The following is a 23156-nucleotide window of genomic DNA, read 5'->3' on the forward strand; positions in this document are numbered from 1 at the left end:
AGATAGCCTAATAGTCCAGAATTATTGCACGGCAGTCAAATGCATGATTTTAAATCTCCAGCTAAGGCATTTAGCAGTAGGGCTGCCGTTAGGGTATTTAGCGGGGTATAGCCGGCATTTAGCAGTACATTCGCTATAAAAGATCTAAATTTTCTCACCTAATATATCTTGGCACAATTTAAAGCGCTATAACTAAAATTCATGTGTAGTTTTCCCAATGCAAAACTGAACTTAATATTCCTCTGAACGGAAATTGATCAAATCTTGAATAATCCCAAGCTAGAGTAGTACAATTCCGTTTGTTATCCTTTATTTTGGGTACGTATATCTTCTGATGAAGGAATACGCATCGGTCTCCTAGACCAAAACAAGATGGATGCGGACATGTGGGCGTCGCTGCCGCGCGTGCGACCTCCTCGTCGAGATCTTCCGCCGCCTGGAATCCACCGCCGTCATCCGATGCCCGGCGCTTGCCGGCCGTGGCGGCGCGCCGTCATCGGCAACGCCTCGTGCCTCCGGCCCCGCCCCGACCGCTTCAACCCCAACCTTCTCATCGGCTTCTTCTTCCACGGATCCAGGTTGCTACAGTACGTGCCGGGACCGTTCGTGAACGTGCTCGCCTCAGAAGTCGCCAGCACGACGTCGTACCACAGGACGGCCTCTTCCATGGAGCCGGCGTACGACGACGAGCTTCTTTCGTCGCGCGACGGGTTCCTCCTCCTCAGCGGAAGGGCGGTGGACGATCTGTGCCTCTGCAACCCCTTGGCCGGGAGCTGCGGCTTCCTCCCCGCCGCCGGGTTCCCTGCGTCCAAGCCGTTAATCTACGCTCTGGTCACCGACGACCATGATGACTGCTCCTCCCCGCCGCCCACCGGTAGCGTATGGATGTACTCGCCATGGTGTCCAAAGCGAGCGTCGATGGCCGCGTGACGTACCGGACGCGGACCTTCTCCTCCGCGTCCGGCGAGCGGGGGCCGGTGAAACTCTCAGCGAAACCCGAGGAGGGAACGGGGGCCAGGGCCATGGTACTTGTACGGCGAGCCCCACGAAGTGGTCGTCTGCGGCAGCTCGGTCTACGGTCTCTGAATGTCGGTCGCCAATGGCGGCGGCTTTCGCATCTGCGCGTTCGCCATCGACGTGCGCACCGAGCGGACATGGGCGACGGAGCTGCCGGAGAAGTACGCGGAGCTGGGCTTTGAGTCCCCGCGGTTCGTCCTCGCGACGTCCGAGGACGGCCGCCGGCTGTCCCTGATCGTGCCGCTGCCGGACCACCTGATCGAGGTGTGGCCCGTGTGGGTGCTCGCTAGCGGCGGCCGGTGGACGCTGCAGCGGGCGATCGAGGTGCAGGACTTTGGTCCCCACCAGGTGTCTGGAAGGGGAGCACCTCCGGCTCTACGGCTTCTGCCCGAGGAGTGGGTGCTTGTTCGGCAAGGTCGGCATGATCAGAGTTGGAGTAGTGACTTTTTTTAACTTAATATGGCAACCGCGGGAGACTCTTTTGGTTAGCACTAGCACTAAAATAAGAGGCCTCTTCACGTAGTCACCTCCATAACAATATTCTAAGAAATAATTAGTTGTGTTGAGGATGCTACCTTCAAATTCTCCGTAAAATGTCAGCCTAATTAATGGTTTCTAGAATGAGAAGGAAAGATATACAATTTTCATGACCATGAAATTTGTATTTTCTAAAAAGTTTCACATTATCAAATTGAATTTTTCATTATCCTACAATGCCAGTTTTTCAGAATTTTGTATGACTATTTGAATGGTGTTTTAAAGGGTCTGAGAAAATGAATGCAATATTTTCCTGATCTTTTATGGAGAACTCTAAGTGAATGCAATTCACCCAATAAAAAAGTGAACTTTGTATTGTTATTTAATACAAACATATTTTTTTAAAAAAAACAAATCTGTTCCTGTCCTCCAGTCGAAGCCAGCTGCGCCCCGAGACAATTTTGCTTTGGCCCAGGCTCGTGGGTCGAGAGGCCGAAAGAAGAAACAGCCCACCAGTGCGAGACGGCAGTGGACCAGTACATGAGCCCACCCAGCCAAATTGTTCGATGCAGCAACCCCACATCTGTACACTGTTACTTTCAAAAAAAAAAACTGTACACTGTTACTCTGCCAGTTCTTCTATTCTACTGACAACATGCCGTCATTGCTACTTCAATCATCCTGATCCATCATAAAGGAAACGGTACACACTGTATATTAAGCGCACAAACACAGCATCATGTCTTTTTCCTCGCAATATATGAGGCGGCGACAAAAAAAAATGCAGTTTTTCTATCCCTGACTATGAAAAATGACAAGGTACCAACTTAGGTGATGGCTTCAGTTAAGCTTGCAGCTTCACTAACTCCATCTCCATCCAGGTCCATGACCTCATCCTACACAACATAAGGGGATGATGGTATCCATGGATAGCTATTGAGAATGGTCACATCTGCTTGGGTCAAGAACTGCAAACATGCCACGGTGATTGGACACCTCTCTGACGATAAGCATCCATCATGATCATGGGGCTGATGAGTGATGATGCGTTCTGATCTCTCCATGCTGCCTGCCTGCCTGCTATCCGAATGCTTGCATTGGTCATATATGCCAAGCTAACAATAATCTTGCGTCACCATAGATAGCTGTAATCCAAGCAAGGAGTTAATATGATCTCTGTGCTCCAGCAGTATCATCATGATACCTATCACCGGCTTCAGATGTGCCCAGTGCCGAAGTCCTATGATTGTTGCTTTGTTGGACGAAGTGTGGTTTTCTCAAGATTCGCAGCCAGGCTCAGTAGTGATCAGATATGTGATTTTGACAGGATGAATGAACAAATACGATTATGAACCACGGACAAACCCACAGTATTCTGGTGTCCAGTCCTCGGCTGCTCTGAGATCCATGGGTCCTGCAAGAAAACTGTGGCTGCATTAACAACCTCCATTCTGGAATCCACCACATTAATGTTAAATGCAGAGCAAAAGATAAATATATCACATTGGTAGGCTCAGTGGTCAAGATTTTATTTGCGCGTTAGATTTGACGAAATAAATATAGTCCTGTTTGTGGACCAATTAAGACTTGGCACTTCTGGCAAGGGCATGATGTGTAGATAGTAGTAACCCAGAACTCACAAGTGTAAATTAGCAAACACAGGTCCATTACATATTTCATGTTTGTGTATAAAAGTCAGCACGAAGAAATATGCAGGCTCAAATCACTCTTCTGCTGGGCTGAAACCCCAAAAATATCTTCCTAATACAACCATTCAAAAGCAATCTGTCGTGGGTGTTGTGCTGTCTATTGCACGGGCATCATATCGAAGTACAAAATAAAGCAGACTACATATGTGTTGTACTAAACAGCTTCAAATGCACTACAGAAAAGAAATAATGGACCAGTACTGTAAATATAATTTTTCAAAAAGTTGAATCCTTAAGTGGACTTCGAATTTCTCAGAACGATTGATCAGAACTCATGCAACAGACAGACTAAGGCAGTACTCCAGTGCATTCCGTATAAATTGACTGTGTTGTTACTCTACGTCTCTACTGTCTTTTTGGGAAGAAGTCATTATGCTATATAATGTTCTTACCCCAACATTCTCACCAACATTAAATATCTGCAAAGGGCATTTACTGACATCCATTATTAGATTATTTCTTCAATTTTCAGTGACAAGTTAACCAGTCTACATCTATAAAATACGCAAGGCAACCACTTGTAACTGTAAATATGCCAATGGATCATGTTCTTCTAGATAAAAGTACATGTGGTGTAAGTTTTGTAACCGTGAAAGTACCTGAATTCATTCTGGTAGACATATATATTCGTACATTGTCATATGAACCTTATCACCGGTCAATTTCTAGCAGACAAGGAGAGCCATACCATACCATCTACTTGTATAGTTGCATAAATGAGAGCTGGAGGCTGTATGGGGAGGGTTGATAGGAGGGAAGATGGCATCACCATTAAGGCATTAACTAACCACATGCATGTAATACCCCCATCATGTAACCCCTGCCTTTTTTTCTGTTCTCCTCCCATATGCACCTCTTGGCACAGGTCATCAGAGTGAATCACTCGGCAATGATACACTGACTACAAGCTCAGACAGCCGTTCCACAGAGAATTTGTAGGAAAAAGATCAGGCACAGCTCGAGCATGATAGCACGATACCGATACCGACATGTTCTTGGCCGTCTGATTCCCACACTTGGACCCCTACTTGGCGAAATGAAAAGTGGGTGCATGAACCCTGTGCCCATCCTCTACACAGTTTCATAATGCGAAGATTCATAATTTGTACCTCCAGATTCATGAATCAGATCAGGACCTCCAATACCGTGTTACTGAAGGAAGAAACTCGGCACATGCAGGACCATGACGACAATAAAGCGAGTAGATAGGGAGGGCCAGTCCATAGTACCAATGTGAGACATGATGGACAGAGTAAACCAAGGTTGACAGTTATTAAACTGTTCATATCAAAATGACCAATAATTATAATGCACCGACTTACCTAACCTAGAGATGAAATAGTAGGAAAAAATAAAGCACTGAAGCTTCATATCTGGACCAAATCAATTGGGCCACTGCTGAAAACTGTCTTTTGTGGAAATGTTAGGTCAGAAAACTAAACGCACCTTCTGCAGATTGACCAGATTATGCAAGAAGAAGATGAAGGTCACGTCTCTAGCTTACATGTTCCGACATTGAATACGCTCCATGTGCAGTCTCAGGCACTCAGTATGGCAAGTGTGTCAGGTACTCAGGTGTTGGGTAGTAGTGGAAGAACTACAACAGTTTTAGTTGGTTGGAAGCTTAAAGGCTCACAGTTGATGCAGAAGGGTCCCAGGTGCCAGGATAAATCTGTACCAGACAAACTCAGTACATGCTTGGTAACTTGTAAGTTTCCCAGAACATGCTAGGTAACTTGTAAGTTTCCCAGAACATTATGAACAATTGTATGTTCAACTAAATTACTACGCCCATCCAAGTCCCCGAAAGGAAAAGTTTGCTTGTCAAATACTACACTAAATTCAGAAATCACTCCAAGCTAAGTTAATATTAGTTTAAATTTTAAGTTTTGACATACAAAGTTAATCTCAAGCTCAAAGCAAAATCCGAAGCAAAAAGTTTCTTTTTTTGAAAAATCTCAATATCTGCATCTTTTGGTTACACATTCTTCTAAGATAATTTATAACACTCTCCTCTCACTGATTTCAGAAAAGTCGTTGTAGCCAGCTTTTTCATAGGGAGCTTATATGAACTTTTCAGAGATTCAACAAAAGACACAACAGGGACACTAGTAGCATTCTCATCTCACCCAGAGGCAACTTTTTCTATGCCAAAACCTACAATTGGTGACTTACACATCCATCTGCTCAACTATCCATGTATACTCTCCAATTGCAGTAAACATGATAAACAACCAGAGTTTTACCTTTTATTTGTATTGAGGCAGAAAATGGATTCAAAGTAAAAAGCAGTATGAACTACCCATAACCAGTGGAAACTGGAAAGACTCCAAGTCCCAATCAGCCACATGACATCAATTCAATGGGCCCATCTTATACTCCACTCAAGATATTTTGAACTGCTGCAAAATTAACCCCGAGAAGAGGACCCTACAGGTTTTATGACCATTATATGTTGTAATGTCCTTAATAGACAATGGCAAGATGGAAAATTCCTTACATGATGAGGCACAGTTTGACAAGGCATTTCCTATATAAAGGCAGCCATGCATTGCAAAACCATACAAGCTACCCAAAAATGCTTCAGAGAAAAGAAGAGGAAAGAAGAAGCTAGTGAGAGAGAAAAGAGTGTCAATAGACAATGGCTCTTACAGCCGATGAACTCAAGGCCAAGGCTGAGGTATACTATGGTGATGACATCTGCCAACAGTGTACCCAGCTCTTGCTCAAGGAAGCAGGCCTCCCCAATGGTCTGCTTCCATTGAAGGACCTAATTGAGTGTGGTTATGTCCAGGAAACTGGATATGTATGGCTCAAGCAAAAGAAGAGGGTTGACCATGTCTTCCAGAGTTTAGGAAGGCTGGTCTCTTATGGCACAGAGATCACTGGCTACGCAGAGAAAGGCAGGATCAAGAAGGTAAAAGGGATAAAGACCAGGGAGCTCATGGTGTGGGTCCCAGTGGAGGAGATTGCCCTTGATCAACCTGCAACTGGGAAACTTATCTGCAAGAGCATTGTTGGGATTACCAAGACCTTCCCTGCATCAGCTTTCCATATCCCAGAGAAGGAGAATCAGAAGATGAACTGTGCTGCACCAAAACCAGTGGTCCTAATGGAGAGAGCTCCACAAGTTGTTAAAAACAACTGACCCTTCTGCATCCACTAGGACTCGGGTTCATGGTAATTGTCAATTCTTAGTCCGACATATCTAAATAATGATTGAACCAGTGCTTTACTGTCAGCTTATGTACTTCGAAGGTGACAACCTGAAGTTCTTCATATAGGGTCAGCTTGGTTACCTTAAGTTGTATGAATGCCCTGGAGTGTATTGTCCTGTAAGGCAACCACCCAACTACCTTTCATGTACTAAATAGATCTTTATTACTAATATGAAGCATGCTGTGTGCTTCTAATATTATTGTTTGAAAAAAATATTACTAATATTGTTCCAGAGAAAATAGCACTACAGAATGCCTTTTTATTTATCTTTTATCTCTTATTTTCAGATAACATAGTACTATGAAGTGCTATGTCTTTTCTCTTTTCCCATTTTGTTTCAGAGAAAACACATGACAAGGCACGTGAATAAGAAGGAACAAAAAGTCTAGGTCATAAAATAGGAACAATATTTGCATGACTTGTAATTATACTCAGGCAACCATTTATTTTCTCTTTTATGAGTGGAAGATCATAGGGACTGTAAACAAAACTCGACCGGTGGGGGAAGAACCACCCCTACGGCATTGCAATTAAGAAGGGACTGTATGACCCCGGCCGAGAACACCCCCCGAACCCTGGCCCAAACCGAACTTGAGCCGGCGTATACCGTTACCCAGGCCAGTGCACTGCACCGTAGCCTGGGCCGGTGACGCACCACAGCCACAAGCCAACGAGCACAGCGAGGGGTTTTTTTTGGTGCAATACCAGGATTCGAACCCTGGTCGGTGGGCACGACCACAACCAGCCACACCACTGAGCTATTGCTCAGTTTGCCATAGAAACTGTACTCTTGTTGATAGGATCAGGATCCTAGAATTGTACCATTGGACCATGAGAGGATCACAAAAGTAATTATTCTTAAGAGTATAACCTCTCGGCCAGTCGGCCTCTATTATCAAGTTCCTCCAATTATGAAAGTGTGCCACTGCGATACATGCAGGTTTGGCTCAAGAAATACCCTTGTATAGTTGTACTATAATACTACAAATTTGCTAGGATTTACAGATACATTAACATACAAGTCAGTTGCCGATGTAGTATTTTAGGTCCATGTTCAAAATCATATGCTTTTGTGGTAGGAGGGAGTAAGATGGAACTAGGGTCAGGATCAAAGTGGTCCAATAGGATGTAGGGCTGTAAGATCGTACCGTAGAAATCAAGAACATAACAACCTTGATGCCAAGACAATGTCAATATATGTTATTGCTATGACTTGTTACTTGATTGTTTATGACCAAGACATCAATGATTAACATGTCCATTTCAGCTTCAAAAGGAGGTGTACTTAGAGGAAAACGCATGATCCACTCTTGTTCACTGGACATCAGGATACGGACATACCAAAATTATTTTTTTGTACCATGTAATGTAGCATACTTAGATAAGTTAGTGGAGTAGTTCTATAAAAGCAGACATGCACGGCCTTAGAAAAGGTTCCCGAATGTAAGGATAGGACCAGCACTGTTACAATAAGATTTCACTGTACTAATTTTAAAGGACGTGAGGAGAACATGAAACCATGAGCTCGTGCAGAAGCATAGATCTGCATTGAACGCACCGAATACATGAAACTGGCCAACGCAGTTAGGCTTATCCACTTATGCATGTCAATGTACTATGAAACCTGCCCCATCTCCCGTCCTACACCCACTCTGGCAAGGACGAATTCAATTATTCAACTAAATAGCCCCTGCATGGCTACATGTGTCAACTTCACTAAATGAGAATTGCCTATCATTGTACCTCCTGCTGACTAGGTTTAAACCTTCACACAATTATGTGGTAACTGAACCTGTTTAGTCCTTCATGGCAAGGTTATATGTGTTGTAGAAAGCTTCCTAACTTCATGACAAAAATTCATTTTTTATGGAAAGTATGGTGCATGAGGTAAACGATGAAATTCTAAATGATCGAAGATAGCTGCTCATGAATGACTGATATACTTCCACAGGGGAGAACTTGGATTACTGGTGTGCCACGGTTAGTTCTGAAACTCCTACAAAGGCGGTAGGTCTCCAGAAATAGCAGCCGTTAACTCACATGACTTGAATGTGTATATTCACAAAGATCTCGATGAATTACAGTGGATGTAGATAATGATGCCTAGTTATCCATATGATCACTCAGACATTTTCCATAGAAGCATCTTTAATTCAGAAGTGCAGGACACAGTTCTGAGCTAGCAGAAGGTAGATCCGAAAAGATATTTTGGGTTGGTAAAACAAAAGCTAGTAGGATATCGGTCCACATGACCCTATATCAGCCACAACTTCACCAAAAACAAGAATTTAACCTGCGAATGAATTCCAGAGGAAATAACAAAACAGAAAGAGTAAGGTATATAAAAGATACTTACTGCCATGATATAGAGTACACTTGATGGTTCCTCCAAAAAGAGAAACTTCTGATTCCAAGACCTTTTTATTTACTTCACTTCATCTAGAGGACAAAATTATCCTACTAACCTACAAAAGAATCAGGGCATGCAGTTCTAGATAGATGATATACAGTGAAAGGAAACACAGGACTCTCGGATTCTTTTGACTCACCCACTAGAGTAACAGGCATCATCAGGAAATAGAATAAGAAACATCATCATCCTCAATGTAATGAATCTTCTTCTTGTGTGAAATTGGTGAAATAATGGATCTTATAAAGCGACTAAAAGGATCCTGCAAGCCTTCCATTTCATAATGACCAAATCGCCAATCCCTTAATATGAAAGGTCTCTGCATGGGCCGATCTAGACCCCCTGTAAGAAAAAGAGGACCATAATGGTTAGGTGGAGGTAGCAATCATGGTTTATACCAACTAATATTTGTATTTCAGTTGTTTTTCTTCCTAGGGCATTTGGTAATTAAATAACTCAGCTGAGTAAGTAATAGGTCAAATTGATAATAATTCATATAAAAAGATCTAACACAACATGCAGCAACACTCTTGAACTCCGAAAGCCTGACGAGAAAGCAGTTGCTATTGGCATATTTTATAATCAGTCAATAGCTGTTGTTTATCCTACCTGTCAACTTGTTTTAATTGAAACGAACCATTAACTATAGATAATGACAATTTACCACAATATCGGAATGTTTGGAAAGAATCACCACCAACCTGCATACATCCGACCATGTTTGTCTACTGCCCTAAAAAACGGGCGTGTTTTCTTTTGAAATGCAGCTTGTTGCAGTTCCCTCCAAGCACACAATCTGTCCTGTCTTGTTATTTTCCCAGTCGTAACAACCTGGAATTCAAGTGCATCTTGTTAAGATAATCAGAGGACCACAGAATGCTAATATGCCAAAAAAACAGAGAGAAAAATTAATTTATCACAACTCTAGACAAGTAGAGACAAGGAACCTAAGAAAAAAAAAGCATTAACATTACGAAGAAGATTTTTTTTCTTTTTTACTTCAACGGAAAATGGGTACACAGGGACGGTACAATTTGCTGAAATCAGAGCACACCTTGGAGAATAAATAGTATGAAGGCCGAGGTTCCCGTGCTAGGTTGTTAGCACGATCAACAGCAACAAGCCCAAACTTGGGACCATAGCCATCGGCCCATTCCCAATTATCTGATGTTGTCCAGAATAGATAACCAAGCACACGCACACCCTTCAAAACAATATACCTATCAGTGCTCAAAGTCATATACATGAGCATATAGCACAGAATGTTTTATTACAAATTAACTTAAGAGTTAAGAGCAGACCATAATAATTGCAGCATAGATGGCTAACAGGTGCTCCAGAATGTATGGTTTACGAATCAGATCAGTCTCGTCAGAAACTCCATTTTCAGTGATCATAAAAGGTATATTTAAGCTCTTGTATCGTTCATTGAACTGAATCAGGATACGGAATAGCCCATCAGGATAAACGCCACGACCAGATTCACTGTACTCATCATTGTCCACGAGCTTTAGACCAGGACCTGATATCACCTCCTGCATAAGAGTGGAGTATCAACTGCTGTTGTTGACATGTTCGGTCATTTGGGCCATTTATCATTGAAGCTAGTATAAGCTACCTGCCCATAGTAGTTGATGCCAATAAAGTCCAATTTATCACAGATGCTATCAATGTAAGGGAAAAGGGTCAATGAATTAGCTAGAGTGACAGCCGCAACATCGAATAGTCCATACGGCCGTGTAAATGATACATGATGAGCGACACCAACGATAGGCTTCCTTTCATTTTTGCTGTCAACCGACAAATGAATTATTAGAAAAATGAGAGGAACACAAACACCAAAGCCTTCAACTCAGAGTAATGGATATTCCTTATAGAAATTGCATTTCAAATAGCATACTATATACCTTTTCAAATGTATGTAGTCGTAGGCTTCTGCATGTGCAATAGCCATCCAATGCAAGGCTTGATTGTATACGCCAGTTGGCAAAGCAGAAGTTGCCACTTCAATTGCATTCGGGTCTCCACCAGGCCAAGCACCAGCACAATAGGTCAGCATCACAAATACATGAGGCTCATTGAAAACCACCCAGTAGTCCACTAAATCTGATACGCGATCAACAACAAGCCTGCACAACCAAAACTAACTTCATAGAAAAGATTCATCTCGTGGAAGAGTATTGACAGGACAGTTGAATGCTATAAAGGGTTACCTCACAAAATCCATGAAGTACTTAACAGTCTTTTCCATCTTCCATCCCCCATATTCTCCAGCCCAAGGTGGAAGCGAGTGATGAAATAGTGTAAGCATCACTTTCATTCCATATTCATGAACCCTTTGAATGATCCATCTATACCGCTCAAGTGCTGCAAAATTGACCTAGAAAAGGTGATGGATCTGTTATTCCACCAATGCAAAAACTGTACACACTACGGAGAGAAGATAGAATATAAACGTTCCGGGAGAAAGCACATGAAGTGTATAGAAGGTTCCTCAGACTTACTGAGCTCTTGAACTCTGCATCAGTTGGTTCCTTAGGCATCACCCTTGTCCAATCAATCCCCATGCGGAAAACACTGATGCCAGTTTCCTTAGCAAGCTTCAACTCAGTGTCAGGATCAGACCAAAATTTAAGCCTTTCTTGCCTGAACAAATAGGTAGCAATTTGCCCACATGTGAGAGTCCATTGTGCAATACAGCACCCAAAATCATTGTACAGATAACAAAAAAATAGTTGAAGTAACAAAAGACAACGTGCACTTACGGGCATGGAACATTGTGCCAAGCTGCGACGTTGTGGCTGCAGTTATCGCCAGAATCAGATTCCCCACCCTCAGAAAACATTTCAAATCCCCTGAGCATAGCCTCCATGGCAACCTTGAGAGGCTTCCTCTTCTCTCCTTCGCCAGCCTTTTCCTCCCCTCTAGACCTGGAAGCCAACTGAGCACCTCCATCACCTGCAGCCGATGCCATCACCGCATCTGCTGTCCTATGGTCGCGCACGGCCTCCTTGTCGTCGCAGGAATGCTCGATTGCAAACTGAAGCCAAGCATCTTCCAGCCTGTCCTCGACATGCGCAGGCGCGGTCGCCAGCCCAAAGAAGAAACCGCCTTCCTCTGCAAAGAATTTGAAACGCCATCAAGACTTCCATGCTGCTTGGGATGGTTGGCAGGTAAATAATCAGCTAAGCTACGGTTTGGGATTCCAAATTCGTGAAGGAAAGACTCGGACTTGAGCAAGTCAACAGCACCGTACGGATTGTGACCGATTGCTGAACTGGCCCACGGATGCAGTACGCTGCACCCGCCATTTCACATGAAACCCCTATGTTTTAATTAGTGGCGGCGACAAATTCACATCATCTAGTGATCAATTACTCATCATAAATTTAAAAGGTGGCCAATTTCACAAAAGAAAAAAAAGAGATGACTGAATCGATTGTGCTGTCCTGAAAACCAAATTGGCAACCGCACCAATGCCGCACCCTCAGAGCGTTGCCCACTACCACACAAATAGAGCCAAGCAGCACAAACGACTAAAAGATGGCGGATTTCTTCGAAGGAAAAGACAGAGGGGAGCCAGACCTGAGGCGTCGTCGGCGCCGGTGCCGGCGGAGGGGAGGGCGCGGAAGTCGGCGACGGGGTCGGCGGCCTCGTCGATGGGGTTGGGGATGCGGCGGAGGTGGCGGCGCCGGTACCGCGCGAAGGACGCCGCGTTGGCCGCCGTCGCGGCGGCCACCACAAGGACGGCGAGCTTCGCCGCCGCCGCCAGGAACGCCGGGGTTGGCATTTCCGGGAATACCTGCGCGCTCTCTCCCTCGCGTTGTGGTTTTAATTTTAATTTTTTTCTGAGAATTTCTCTTTTCTTTTTTGCGCGAGAAATAGGAGTGGCGGGAACCAACGGGATGCCCCGGGGATAACCGGATGAGGAGGGCTTAGTTCGTTTGCGGCCGGACACGTGGCGGGAGGTGGTGGTGCGCGCCAGATTGCCGGGCCAGGTGGGGCACCTCGCGGGACCCACTTGGCCCGTTTCGAGTACTCTGCTTATCCAGAGCGTGATTTATGGTCTAATGGATTAACGAAAATGTGCTTTTTTAAAAAAATAGCATGTTATTGAAATCCGTAAATTTAGAATGGAATGTGTTTGGTTTGACACCTGCTCTTCAGCTTTTTTCTGGTTCTTTAGGAGAGGAATGTGTTGGGCTTGAGCACTTAGAGAGCATATCGTTTTCTGTACCGTTCAACAGCTTTTTTTTTTTTATCTTGTACGTAGTCCAGAGAGCAACTCTCGTTCTCTATCTTTAGCTAGCGAGAAATTCGCCGATATTTAGATATCCAATTAAAGAGGCTGCTGCTAACATTTTGTCAGAAATTGCACTGTGCTTTATATCATATCGTGTTTATTTTTTCTTTTCAGACCAACCTATTGGTGGTACTTTTTTGTGATGTTATATTTTTTCTCTCTTTTTCTTAGAACATATATAAATCAACCCCAAGTAAAACTGGAGAAGAAACTAGAAACATGCACACATGCTGAGGTTGCATTAAAGATGGCAACGGGTAAACTATCCGCGGATATTGCCTCTGGATATCCATACCCGCGACCAAAAAACTATAACTGAACCCATACCCGTTACCCGCAACGGATAGCAAAACGTATCCATATCCGTTACCTGCGGGTAACAGATATACGCGGATATATCCGCGCGGGGGGGAGGGGGGGGACGCTAGCGCCGCTGGTCGCCCGGGTGGGGGGCCGGCCTGCCTAGCGTGCCCGCGGGGGGGGGGGAGGACGGAGCTGGATCTGCCCCGCGGCGGGCCGGGGGGAAGGGAGAGGGGCGGCGGGCGGCAGTGCGACACAGGGAGGAGGGGGAAGGGAGAGGGGCGGCGGCATAGGGAGGAGGGGGAAAGGGGAGGGGCGGCGGGCGGCAGTGCGGCACAGGGAGGAGGGGGAAGGGAGAGGGGCGGCGACGGCACAGGGAGGAAGGGGAGGGGAGAGGGGCGGCGGCGGCATAGGGAGGAGGGGGACGGGAGAGGGGCGGCGGCGGCACAGGGAGGAGGGGGACGGGAGAGGGGCGGCGGAGGGGCGGCGAAGGGGAGAGCGGCGGCGCCAAGCCCGAGCGAGGCGGCGCACAGGCCGGAGGAGGAGGAGAGGGGCGGCGGAGGGGCCGGCGTAGGGGCAGCGGAGGGGCGGCGGAGGGGCGGCGGAGGACGGGCGGAGGGGCGGCGGAGGGGCCGGCGTAGGGGCGGCGGAGGGGCGGCGGAGGGGCCGGCGTAGGGGCGGCGGAGGGCGGGCGGAGGGGCCGGCGGCTGGGGGCTGGGGCCTTGGGCGGCTGGACGCTGGGAGCCTGGGAAGCGAAACCCTAATTCCTTATATATATAAGGGTACTCGGTCCCACATGTCAGCGGGTATTCAGGTTTACGGGTTCGGGTATCATTTTTTCATACCCATTAGAAAATATCCGTGGGTTTAGAGTTGTACCCGCGCCCGTACCCGCGGGCACAGATCCAGACCCGTATCCGCGCCCACCGGGTACGGTATCCGCGGGTACGCGGGTATTTCCTACCCGTTGCCATCCCTAGGTTGCATTATTGAACCGGGTCGTCAGAGATGGCCCTCTGATCCACTCATTCTTCACGCTGGATTTTAGCGCATTTCGTTTGGATTATTGCGCGGACATATCACACATACACGCTGTATGTACATCAAGCCATCAGAGTGTTAGACCGACCTCTACTGCAATAAACTGAGAGGATAACAAGGTAAGAAAAAATGCGACGAGTTCCTCTGACGTCGTCTTCACGGCGACGTCGTCGCCGACATGTGGGCCAGCCCAGTGCCTGGACCCGCCAGTCAGTGACACCTGACTTCGACGTCCGGCGACCCTCGTCTGTCCGGCTCGACCGCTAAACGTATGCACGCCTACTCTTCCTTCGTGCCTTTCGTCGCCGCCGGCGTCTTCTCGGCTTTTGCGTCTTCTGATGCCGCCGACGTACTCGTCTCCTCTTCCGCGTCTTTCGTCGCCGACGACGTCGTCTTCTCAGCTTTTGCGTCTTCTGTCGTCCCCGCCGACGTCTTCCCTGCCTTTGCATCTTTCGTTGCAGTCGTCGCCGTATCGGCTTCCGCCGGCGGCGCCTCCGCCCCTTGTTCCGCCTGCTGCTTCAACTTCTCCGCCCCTGCTGCTTTGCCGCCGCCAGCGGAGCTGCCAGACGTCGACGACGACGGCTCCTGGATCCACGAGTCGCCGAAGATGTAGTGCGTGCCGACGAAGGGCTTGGCCTGCGCCTCGGTGAGGTCCAGCGCCCAGCCCACCCGCTTCTTCTTCTTGGCGTCGGCGCCGGGCCCCGAGCACTTGAACTCGCCGTAGTAGATGCCGCTGCTCTCCGGCTTGGCGACGTTCCACCCGTCCCACCCGATGGGCACCACCTCCTCCCCCATCTCCGTGTAGGCGTAGACCACCCGCGACGAGTCCCCCCACGCCCGCCCCAGGTAGATCTGCCCGCCCTTGACGCCGCCGATGCTGCAGTTCTTGAAGGAGAAGCCGCTGTCGATGGCGCCCTCGATGGACTTGGTCCGCTGCTGCGCCGTGAGCACCGCCACCTCCTTGACGACCGACTCGATCCGGCAGCCCTCGTACAAGGAGCGGCCGAAGCCGAAGATGAAGTCGACGCTGCCGCGGATGGTGCAGTCCTTGAAGTAGTGGAGGCCCTTGTGGTCGTACAGCGTGTCCTGCCCGCCGTCGATGGTGCAGTTGAAGAAGGCCGCCTTGGTCCCGAACACGCGCAGCGCCACCGCCTGCCCGCCCTTGGCGCCCGGCTTCGCCAGCGGCGCGTCGTTCTTGAACACCACGCCCCGCGCCACGAAGTAGTCCGACTCCACCGCCACCGACGTGCTCCCCACCGTGCCCAGGGGCTTCCCGTCCTCGCCGGTCGTCGCCGCCGTGTCGTTCCACACGATCGTGGCAGGGGACGACGGGTCCGACAGGAACGTCACGAACGGCTTGCTCGAGTTGAGGAACAGCTTCTCGCGGTACACCACGCCGGGCTTGAGGTTCAGGACCACGCGCTTCGTGTTGCCGGCGGGGATGTCGTCCAGCGCGGCCTTGATGGTGGCGTAGTCGCCGCCGCCCGAGGGGTCCACCACGTAGCTCACCTTGTTGTCCTCCGCCGCCGTCAGGTTCGCGTCCAGGGCCTTGGCCCCGTCCCCAGCGGCCTTCATCGCGTACAGCGCCACGTTCGTCGCGTAGCTCTGCTGGTTCATCGCGATCCAGTTCCCGAACCCCGCGCCGCCTCCTCCCGGCGCGCCTGGCGCCACGCCGAACGCCGCGGACCGCGGCAGCAGCGAAGACGCCAGGAAGGCTGCGAGCACGACGAGCAGGGGCTTCGCCATGGTCGGTCGTGGACGGTGCATGCTGGCCGCCGGGCACTTGTGTATACGTAGTCTCTCGGTCCGACGGTCATCAGGCACCAGCAGCAGTGGCGTGGCGGTCGGCGTCTTTAAGGCGGGTGGTGGGCGGTGGGCGGTGGCGCTGGGCAGTGTTGGGCGGAGCGTGCAGATAGCCGTGGGCGAGCTAATTCGGGAGCTCCACCACCTCCGTGAGCGCGTGCACGCACGTTGCCGCTTGCCGCTTGCTTCTGCGGCCATGGTGGATGCATGCGGCGGTGCAGGGGAGAGAGAAGAGAGAGGAAACGGAAGATGGCCGGCCGGGCCTCCACGGCCGGCAAGGCCCAATGCTCACAGGCCCAGACCACAGGGGGACGGGAGCAGGCCGGACCAACTTAAAAACTGTAAACTGTCTCAGCCCATGTCACCGAGTAATGAGAATCCCTCTAAAAAAAAAACTAGATATGAGAATAAAAATAAAAATCCGTACGCATCTTGCTTGCAATTCGTCGGTGTTACCAAAATTCCAGCCTCGTATGATGTACGTGCTCAAATTTCAGAGGCCGGCCGGCCCGACGGTCAGAATCCCGCCGAGCGACGAGATCGATCTCTCGTCGGTCCGGTCCTCGCCGTACGACCGACGGCGACGACGAGCTGCTCGTCGGGCGGAGCAGCATGCACGTACTGGATGGAGATCAGTCGTCGTCGATCGCCGCCCGGCCCCCGATGATTAGGCGCAGCTAATCGCGCACTAACAGCAGGCCGGCTAGCTGATCTGACAAGTCGCCGGCCGCCGTGGCAGCCCTGACGTGGACGGCAGGACGACCCCGCCGTTGTCTCCACGTGTCGGCGTCTAGAAGTTGGTGGTGGACTCGCCCATTCCATCACGTGCGCCAACTCGGAGGTGGCTCCGCTCCGATCCAAATTATATCCTGGCCGCCGCCTTTTGCTTTTGAGGCGTAGAGTAATTGATTTGTTGCGATGGCCTTATTGTTTCTTTTCTTTCTTCTTTTTCTAATACTTTGCTTCGCTCTGTGGGGACGCAATCTTACATTTACAAAGATATTAGTCAAGGGTAGTTCGTAGCATCAATCATCAGCGCACTTGCAAATTCATTTAGAAACATGTATAGAGATAGATATGAGGACCATACAGATTAGCTTGAGAAGGCCAAAAAAACTCCCAACCAAATAACCGAGCTGTAACAACCCAAACTGAAGAAGAAATCTCAGCCTCAGTACACTGCTGATAGCTATACTAGTATCTATGAAAGAGTCAGAGCAACATAAAGAACGAAGAAAAAGAAAGAACGAACACATTTTTTTTTGTTGCTTTCCTTGATCGTCGTCTCCCTTAGCTTCTCTTCATCTGCTGTACTATCATACATGCGTCCCAATCGGATTGGCTGATCTGATTGACAGCAAGGGGGGAAAAATTGCACTAGTAGTGAACGACAGTAACTATATTCAGTGCATCCTCCAGATGTCGTCGAGGCTCCATAGCTGGTGGGTCTCCGGCGCGGCGCCCTCGGAGAAGCCCTGCACCCAGCCGCTGAGGTCCTGCATCATCGGCAGGTCCGCCAGCGGGAACAGCAGCTGCTGGTCGTCGCCGCCGGCGGCGAGCTGCTGCAGGTTCGACGCGGTGGACCAGAACTCCTGGTCCCGCTGGATCGCCGCCCAGTCGTCGCCGCCGGCCGGCGCGGCGGCCTTGTAGTAGTCGTCGTTGTTGACGGTGGCGGTGGACCCGGAGGACGTCCGCGAGCTGCAGGGCGAGCTGGTGGTGGTGACCACGCTGCTGGGGGAGCGGTCGGCGCCGTTCGTCATCGTCATCAGGGCGGAGCCGCCGAGGCCGTGGCCGTCGCCGGAGATGGCCTGCTGCCGCAGATACGCCGCCGGCGACGCGGGCGAGGAGGAGGACTGGGCGGCTGCGGCGCGCTCGGCGAGGCGCGGCATCCATAGGAAGCGCATGGCGTCCTTGAAGCGCGCGCTGTTGACGTCGCAGTTGAGCTGCTTGGCGTGCTTCTGCACCCGCGTCCGCCAGTAGTTCTTGATCTCGTTGTCCGTCCGCCCCGGCAGATGCGACGCGATCTTCGACCATCTGGATGGAATGGAATGGACGACGGTAAAAAAAAAAGACAGAATTAATTAATTACTAATCTATATCGTCAAATCGAAACGTTGCTGCTTATACTACGCGTAAAGCATCTATCGCAACTGAAAGGAAAAGAAGAGGCGTGCGGACTCGAAACGGTGGCGGTCGTACACCTCTCAGTGTCAGCACGCACGCAGCTAGCTAGAGGTATATGTACGTATATATGCTTTCTTATTCAAACTGTATACGTATAATGTACCGTATCTCTATTTTTTTTTCAAAATCTCTGATAGATGATACAAATCTAATTGTTGGGGCTGTCATCAAGACCGGACGCGAGTCGAGGCGAGCTTGCATTGGGTAACTAATGAATGATCGGTAAGAAATTAAAAAAAGTACAAGTACACACGCACCGGTTGCCCCATCTGGAGTGCAGGTCGAGGATGAGCAGCTGCTCGTCGGCGGTGAAGTCGCCGCGCTTCACGTCCGGGCGGAGGTAGTTCAGCCAACGAAGACGGCAGCTCTTCCCAGTGCGATTCAGGCCTGCCACAAACATCCAGCAGCGTTGCAAATGATTATTTCTTTACTAGCTGGTCTGTCTATTTACCCATCTATCGGCGGTGGCGTCAGCCGCCGTCAGCCCACCGGAGATAGATGATGGAGACGACGGCATAATATAGTTTACCAAATTAAGACGACCACGACACGAGAGTCTCTAATCGCCATGTAAAAATTATTAGGCCCAAGTTGCCAACTTGCGCCAGAACAATAATCCAACAGCCAGAGATCATCATCTTGTTCGTTTCCGATGGATTGGGAGGCACAGCGGCCAAAGATGGAGGATGCAGAATAAAGCCAATGATGAGACACCAGGCGCGTCGATCGGTGGCCACGTACCGGCGGCGCGCGCGAGCGCGTTCCAGCGGCCCTCGCCGTGCTCGGCGATGTAGTTGATCAGCGTCAGGTCCTCGTCCACCGTCCACGGCCCGCGCCGGAGCTCCGCATCCGGCCCCGCCGCGGCCTCCTTCACCTCCTCCTGCTCCTGCTCATGCTTCGCCGACGGCGCCGTGGAGGCAGCCGGCCTCGGCCCGAGCCGGCACCCGCCGCCGGCGGCCCTCTGCTGCAGAACCATCTCCATTAGTGGACTGGGGGAGGGAGCCAAGGAGGAGGGCGATCGATGAGGGGAAGGAGTTGGGGGAGATTCGGAGTGGGACTAGGATGCCTTTTATAGGGTTTGCACGCGCAGGCGAGGGAGCGCGGGTGAGGGTGAGGAGGCAAAAGGGAAAAGAGATGCCGGTCGCCAGAGGAGGAGGAGGACGACTGCTGGGACTGGGGTCACTCACACACAAGCCATCAGGATCTTCTGGGAGCTCGCTCCTCTTGACCTCTGCTGTGCTGTAAGCTTGGGTAAATTAGCAAACTCGTAATTCTGTAGTGCATGGATTGGGTGTACTCCGTAGCTCCATATGGTTCCAATTAAACCCAGTATTACTACCCTCCGTTATTCGCGGATCGCCACAAAGTCAAGATGATCAAGAAAAACCGAATCCATTGTAGCATGACCTCGGTAGGGGCCAGACGGGGTACTGGCCAAGGAAATCTCCTTAAGATAGGATATAGTAGATAGATGAAGGATTTAGTAGCATGGCAATGTACAAACCATTTCGGAACGAAATTCATAGCGCAGCAGCCTGTACAGAGGGAAGATTAGGGCTGCGAGTTATCAACACGCCCATGTGAGCAGCAAAAGGACCACTCCGAATTGCTCCTCTCAAGACTCTCTGCTTCTTCTTTTTTTGGGTTCTTTTCTTCATGCATGACTAGTTTGCCAAAAAGAACAAACTTAAAGTTGACGAGAAAAGATGCGCACTGGAGCGATGGTTCGGATCAGCTATGCATACGAAATTGTGGCAATAGATACATTCAGCAGATGTGGAAAAAAGTGTGACCGGCCGGGAAGTCGAGGTTGGAAAAAAGTTTGGCAAGAAGGGTGGAATGACCGTTGGATTCATCTTCTGACGCGCGTAGATCGACATAGACCCAAGAACATGGGAAGCCCACACAAGCGCTAGCTAGCGTTCTTTAAATTCGACAACCGAGTTCCCGACGACCTTCCAACCTACGGACTACGGATGATAAAGCCAGTAGGAAAACCCCCAATGAGCATCCATGCATCCCCCTTTGCCCATGGGATTGGTGTGCCCATCCATCCGCTTCCGTCCCAATCACCCGTCACTACCCAACACACAACCCCTTGCAGTTAGTGATGGCAATAATCCCTTCATTTGCCCATCGCAAGCACGCCCATGTTAACAATGTGAGAGTGCGTCACTCCTGCACGCCTTCTTGTGTGACGCCCAGCCACCCATAGAAGCATGCAGTAGTTGCCATGGCCGAAGGGGCAGTGTGAAGCTTCCATTTTTTGTGGAGGCAAAGTGGCAGAGGGACCTGTTGCCATCAGCTGCCCAATGAGGACTGCAAAATGGACAGCACATTGATGGAACCAAAAGCTAGGCTTGCAAGGTTCTATATGCAACGGGTTGGATGAGGGTGGCACGCCACTTGCTAGTTGGATTGCTAATGAATGGTACATGTACTTGCATTGGTGATATGCTGAGATGATGCATCATCAACAATGACAGCCATGATAGATAGATAGATAGATAGATGTAGATAGCTGCTTGGAGCAATGGGAACTGACGTAGCAGCACCGCCGGGCTTGTGTGCTAGCTGGTGCTCCATCTCCTGCCTTGCGACAAGTGGACAGAATTTCCGGAATTGGAAAACATAAATTCCCATTATTGACCTGAGCCATCCGATCAGAAAGATGTAATGCCAGTGCCACACACATATATCAAGCAAGAGATGATTTTTTTTTAAAAAAATATCTCATTTTGGATTTTTTTTACCAGTTAATGAAAAAAATAAGCATGTTTGGATGACTGCATCCTTCTGTGTTTTGTTTCCTGGGTGTAACCGTGCAGGAAGGACAATCAAACTCTTACTCTAGGTTCATGCAACGACATTTGCAAAAAAAAAGAAGATTTTTTTAAAAGAAAAGCTATGTTTTTCTTTTGTTTCGTCAGTGAGCGCAAATTGTGGCTACTGAAAGTCTTTGTACGTGGCAACAAAATCCGAAGGAGCAGTCGTGCTACAAGATTTGGGAATAGACAGGTTGACGTATTTTACAGCTCACACACACCATTCAACCCCGTATTTTACGTTCACAAGATTTGAGAGAACGACGTCATTTCGTCCCTATTGCGTCCGTATTTCCAGTGTATCTGGACTTTCTACGCGCAGAGGAATTTTATACAACCCCGTTGAAGGGTGCGTTTGGTTCAGCTGGGAGCTGTGAAAAAGCTGTTGTGAGATGCCTGCTGTGAAAAAGCTGAAAGTCGTTTGGTTCAAACTGCTGTGAGTTGTCGACTGTGAAAAAATTATATATTATCTTTATGCAAATTGACAGTATACAATATTTTTTGTGATGACCAAATTTTTTTCCTTTAAATCTTTATTTTTATATATATGAAAATATTTGGAGTTAACTTTTTTGTATTCTTTTTTATTTTTATTTTTCTATATATGAAAATTTTTATTTTCTTATATATAAAAAAGAATTGAAAGGGTATATATGTGACCAATAGTAGGTGTGTAGTTTTCACAAATTCGGAAAAGCTGCAAAAGCAGGTACAATCTGCTTTCAAATTTGTACTACAGAAAAGTAGATTTTTCAAAGCAGCTGCAGAAAAACTGAAACTCTTTGGTTCAGCTTCTGCTTTCTGAAAACAGAAGCAGGTTCAGAAAGCTGAACCAAACGCAGCCCATCTCTGAGCCGTCCGATCGAGAACCGGCGGTCAGGATCAGGTCACCGGGGTGGAAAAGCCTGAAGCGCCAGTGTGATGAGTCAATGGGAGTTCGTGTGGAAGAAGCTACTCCAGGTCCAGGTTCGGGTGTCCTTTGCCCTCGTGCGCCGGCAAGAACTGCGGCCGGCCGGGGCGGGCTGGGCTTCTCCCTCTTCCACGGCGGCGCCATTGCCGTGAAGATCACGTGCTTCTTCTTCTCTCGTGGAGTCGTGGTCCTGCTTTGACGGTTTACCGGTTGGAAAACATTTACTATGGTGACCCCCTGATGAATGTAGCTAGTGTTTCAGACTGTTATGCATGTTCAGAGCACTTGGAAGCACTAGAAGCATTTCACACCGTCATGCAAGCCTTTCTTTTGTTGTCAATTTTGATTCATGTTTAGTACGAAATTTTAGCAGAAAATTTGCAGTTTACTAAGCAAGTGATTCTTCAGTCTGGTACCGACATTGCCTTTTGTCAACAGTGAGAGGGAAAGAAGAAGCCGGTTTGGCGACCTTGGAGTCGCCAAGCCTGCAAAGTCCATACAAGTGGACAAGTACCGACCTCAGATCATCGTCGGTCTCGCAGTCTCCTCCGCGTTCATCGTAATCCCTCCGGATGCTGTCTCTGTTGCTGCCCCCAAAACACTAGCATGTCAACTCTTTTCGGAACTGGTAGGTAAAACACAACTCCAGCTTTGACAAAACCAGTCACAAACAGTTGTGTTGAAAAACACATGAATGAATGAATATGATGCAGCTGCATTATATTGTGGAGAACAGCTGGACTGAAAATCACATCTTGCACAAGTTTGTTCCTTTTTTTTTCCTCCCTACTACCTATGAGTGCACAAGTTCGTGACCTATAACGGAAGAAGTGCAAAAAACTAAGCATGAGCTTTGACTATATATCCAAACGCCTATCAGCGTAGCATCAGCAACTGTTGGAATGCAATCCATCCGCCTGTCACGGCCGGCCAGCCGCCGCCGCCGCGGTCACCGGCG

At 48.7% G+C, this 23156-nt stretch overlaps 4 protein-coding genes across 5 annotated transcripts; 1 reads left to right on the forward strand and 3 right to left on the reverse strand.

Annotated features, from left to right (window-relative positions):
- Positions 1-2158: 2158 nt before the first annotated feature.
- Positions 2159-12695, reverse strand: LOC112902812 (beta-glucosidase-like SFR2, chloroplastic). 2 transcript variants are annotated; one of them, XM_025971991.1, is made up of 12 exons: positions 12418-12695; positions 11598-11949; positions 11337-11478; positions 11046-11212; positions 10740-10961; positions 10451-10622; positions 10134-10367; positions 9887-10036; positions 9534-9663; positions 8972-9174; positions 8779-8887; positions 2159-2919 (listed from the first exon to the last, which is right to left on the reverse strand). In XM_025971991.1, exons 1-10 carry the CDS (start codon positions 12620-12622, stop codon positions 8993-8995), a joined length of 1956 nt encoding a protein of 651 aa, XP_025827776.1. In that variant the 5' UTR covers positions 12623-12695; the 3' UTR covers positions 2159-2919; positions 8779-8887; positions 8972-8992. The 2 variants fall into 2 exon arrangements, with proteins under 2 accessions (XP_025827776.1, XP_025827778.1); XM_025971993.1 differs by having other exon boundaries at positions 2159-2908; positions 12418-12622.
- On the forward strand, positions 5845-6591 carry LOC112902815. The gene has a single exon (XM_025971996.1). It carries the CDS (start codon positions 5845-5847, stop codon positions 6349-6351), a length of 507 nt encoding a protein of 168 aa, XP_025827781.1. The 3' UTR covers positions 6352-6591.
- Positions 12696-14502: 1807 nt separating the features above from the next.
- LOC112902813 (probable pectinesterase 53) lies at positions 14503-16499 on the reverse strand. Its single transcript, XM_025971994.1, has one exon. The coding sequence runs from the start codon at positions 16475-16477 to the stop codon at positions 14756-14758; it is 1722 nt and encodes a 573-aa protein (XP_025827779.1). The 5' UTR covers positions 16478-16499; the 3' UTR covers positions 14503-14755.
- Positions 16500-17308: 809 nt separating this feature from the next.
- On the reverse strand, positions 17309-19591 carry LOC112902814 (transcription factor JAMYB-like). The gene is made up of 3 exons (XM_025971995.1): positions 19205-19591; positions 18721-18850; positions 17309-18313 (listed from the first exon to the last, which is right to left on the reverse strand). The coding sequence occupies exons 1-3, from the start codon at positions 19443-19445 to the stop codon at positions 17683-17685; spliced, it is 1002 nt and encodes a 333-aa protein (XP_025827780.1). The 5' UTR covers positions 19446-19591; the 3' UTR covers positions 17309-17682.
- Positions 19592-23156: the final 3565 nt, after the last annotated feature.

Source organism: Panicum hallii, chromosome 8 (genome assembly GCF_002211085.1).
Source record: "Panicum hallii strain FIL2 chromosome 8, PHallii_v3.1, whole genome shotgun sequence".
In the NCBI taxonomy this organism is placed as follows: domain Eukaryota; kingdom Viridiplantae; phylum Streptophyta; class Magnoliopsida; order Poales; family Poaceae; genus Panicum; species Panicum hallii.